General features: G+C 29.6%; 1 protein-coding gene across 1 annotated transcript in view; it reads left to right on the top strand.

Moving 5' to 3' along the window:
* Window positions 1–6: 6 nt before the first annotated feature.
* The window catches only part of LOC102676718 (kazrin), a 34,307-nt gene continuing 30,639 nt past the window's right edge, over window positions 7–3,674 (top strand). Inside the window, exons 1-2 of the mRNA XM_031508525.1 lie at window positions 7–277; window positions 1,140–1,528. Coding sequence (XP_031364385.1) covers window positions 154–277; window positions 1,140–1,528 — 513 coding nt within the window. The 5' untranslated portion in view covers window positions 7–153. The remainder of the gene's footprint in view (window positions 278–1,139; window positions 1,529–3,674) is intronic.

The raw sequence follows: 3,674 nt of genomic DNA, 5'->3' as shown, positions 1-3,674 counted from the left end.
TCCGGCGGAAGCGTGGACTCTCGTTCCGGAAGCGCGAGCCCCGACCGAGGATCCAGCAACAGGACGTTCTTTCATCGCGGCGCCACCGATCGATCCAGCGTCGAGAGGCTTCGGATATCGACGAATCGCGACTCGCTGCGATCCACCAAGGAGATGAACGACCATGAGAAGGACATCGACAAGGATCTCGTGGACGGCGATGCGAGGGCCGAGGAGGACAATGAACCACCTGGACCAGCCCCGGGCAGCAGACCCTCGTCGCCGGCTAATTCCCTGGGTGGGTAACCCTGCATTTAATTATGGAAACCCTTCCCTTTCAACCCCTTCGCCCTTGCTGCCTTCGTTGATTGTTCCAACGAACGGGTGCGCCACGTTTCCGACCATTCCGACGGAATTAAACGGAGCTGAACTTGAGATAAACGCTCCGCGTTTCTTTTTCCAATGGTGGAAACGAATGAGTTACGGCCAAGGAGATCAAGGGAGCGAGAAGGGATGGGAGAGGGCTTTTTCAAGATTCCGTTGGATTCTCTTGGTGTGTTATTGATATACGATATGAATCCTCGTTAAGTATTGTGATTTATTATTCAAAAGTTGTTTGAATACACGTTTAAGGTGTGGAGGATGCTCGATGATGAATTCTTTGGTTTTGTTTTGTTTTTTTTTTGTGTATGTGATTTTTTTTAACTGTTTTAAACGGTACGAAATGGGAAACGAGTTGAGAGTTCTTTGAGGAGTAAGAAGCTTTCTTGCTTCTTTTATTGAGAATTTGTTTTCTTTGAATCTTGGCCTGCCCCTCGGCTGATTCCTCTCAACTTGCGAATGTTTCACGTTTCTTTGAGAGCAATTTTTGTTTGTTTTATTGAGAATCTTTTTTTTTTTTAAGCATCTTGAAGTCATGGGAAAAGTTTTTCAAATTTTGCAAAATGTAAATTAAAAAAAAACTTTTACAAACTGCGTTACATCGCCTATAAACATTTATTCCTCCTTCATTTTCTCGAAAATATACAATAAGATATTTTCTTTACGAATCGACGATTTATCATCGATTAAACCCAAACAAAACTTTCACAAACTCTCGCATTTTTTAAATCAAAATTCACACGATTAAAAATAATTATAAATATTGATATTTCATTCAGGAATCGGTGATCCACTGGTAGCATCGAGATTATCAAACATTCATGGCGGAGGAGGTAGCACCGGTTCGGTGGAATTGGCCAGCACGAGGCGACTACGGCTCGAGAACGAACGTTTGGTAGCTGAGGTAGCCAGATTGAGAAGATTGCTATTCAGCGGAGCGGCACGCGGCGAGGTTGGCTCCGAGGATGCGGCACTCGAGGACGAGGCACGATTTGTTGCTCTTGAAATGGAACTGCAACACGCCAAAGAAGCCCTCCAGGCACTTAAGGCCGATCGCAAGAGGCTCAAGGCTGAAAAGTTCGATCTTCTTAATCAAATGAAAGCACTCTATGGCACCCTCGAGGACAAGGAGCGAGAATTACGGGACTTTATCAGGAACTACGAACAGGTAATACTCTTTCTCTCGTAGAAAAATTGCTTTTGCATGCGTGCAACGCTGTGTTGAGAAACATGGTACTTTCATGATGCGTGAAAGAAAAAAAAAAATAATAATCCGGAAATAAGAACTTGTTAGATAAATAAATTTGTAGAATCTTATTTTTAATTTTACGCTTTTACTTTTATATCTATGCGAGTGAATTTCTTCTCGTAAATCGTTTAAATTGATTTTTGAGTTGCTATTATTTTTAGTTTTTCTCTATCATTAAAGAAAAAGTCATTATTCACGCTCAAAATTCATGATTTAATGGTGGAATAATTTTTGTTAATCAAAAAAGAAAATAATTTTAAAATAATCAAAAACAATATATTTTTATGATATAATTTTTCGTTGTTTATAATATATACAAGTGTTTCTTATCATGCAATCTTAAAGAAAATTAAAACGCAATATTAGAGAAAAGAAATTAATATCACATATATGACACATAAGACGCGTAATTATTTTACCGTGTAATATGTATAGAAACGATCCTTTTGCTAATTAACTCAAAAACAATGCTTCTAATCTATGAATAATTCTATGAATAAAGTTAATAAATATTAAATTTTTTTAATTTTCCTTATCTTATATGGAGAAAGAAAGGGAATTTATGAGTTATTTGAGTATTATATAAGAGGGTTGGAACCTAAAAAAACTAAAAAAAACTAATTTTAACTAGTATTTCATAATTTTGAATTATATTTTTAAAAAATTTTTACAATGTTCTTTACAATGTTTGATAGTAGAAGCCAAATTTAACAAAATTATGTATTTTAAATTTTTCATTTTTATATATATAAGATTAAAAGTATGCAAATGTTTTTGATAAATGTTGTTTTTTTATTGAGTATTATTATATTCGTATAATTGGAAGATTGAAAATATAAATTTTAAATTTTTTTTAAATTTTAAAATCAATACAGTAAAATTGAAAAATATAAAAATATATAAAAAAAATTGTTATTTTTTTAAATATTATCTTTCAAAATTTTTTATATGTGATTTACTATGATTTTCTATCAATGTGTTTATAAATATATATATTTATATAAAAAATATTTATACAGGATATTTGGATGAAGTAAATAAAAAATATTAAGGGTGATTCTAAAAATTGATAGTGAAGATGTTACTAGAAGCTTATTTATTAAATTATAAATAAATTCAATTTTGTACTAAATGCATTGCTCCATCTAGTAGAAGATTAAATTATATTATAATATAATAAAGAAATTTCCAATATTTTTTGCACATCAGCTTTCATATTTGTTTCACTTAGTTATTTTCTAAAATTATCTCTTTCTCCAAATATTTTATACGTCACAAAAATAAAATAACAATTCAAAATTTACAATTTTATCTAATTTGTAATTTTTATATATAAGATTATTTATAAGTAAATTATAAGTAAATTTTTTATTTTCAAATTGTAAAAATCCAATTTGACAATTTGATATGATATTCCTATAATGATTTAAAATTCTTTTCTTTAAAATCTTAATTTTTTCATTATACTATTATTACAACAATGACCATAATTTAAATTTTTATCAAGAAACATATTTTTTACACTAATCTGAATCATTTATATCTACAATTATTTTTTTATTGTTCTTGGATTTTAAGAAATCTGAAAAAAATAGGATTTATTGAAATCTTCATTATATTGAATCGTCAAAAAAATTTTTTTATTTAGATGTATGATAATGTTAAAATTTATTTGACATTAATTTTTATTGATTTTTTTATATACAGAATATATTTTTATAATTATGCAAATAATTAAATAACTTTCTCTATAAAAATTGAATTTTATCTTAAATATTTTGCAAATAAATCATTTTAAAAAATAGAATATTAAAAAAATTAAGGAAGATAGAACAATAAATCATTATTATACATAAAATATATAAAATTTCACAAAAACTTTGATTACTATTTGAAGAAAGAATGAAATACCTTAAAAAGAATAAAAAAGATTTATATATAAAAAGAAATATTTTTAAAACAACGGAATACAATCGTTCATCCAATCTATACAATACTCGAACACAGTTTTATCAACAAAAATATCGTCCGAACAAAAACAATATCCTTTCAATTTAAATTCCAT

The sequence above is a fragment of the Apis dorsata genome, unplaced genomic scaffold (genome assembly GCF_000469605.1).
Source record: "Apis dorsata unplaced genomic scaffold, Apis dorsata 1.3 scaffold_88, whole genome shotgun sequence".
NCBI lineage: Eukaryota > Metazoa > Arthropoda > Insecta > Hymenoptera > Apidae > Apis > Apis dorsata.
The sequence above is the reverse complement of the archived record's forward strand: the minus strand, read 5'-3'. Positions and strand labels throughout refer to the sequence as shown.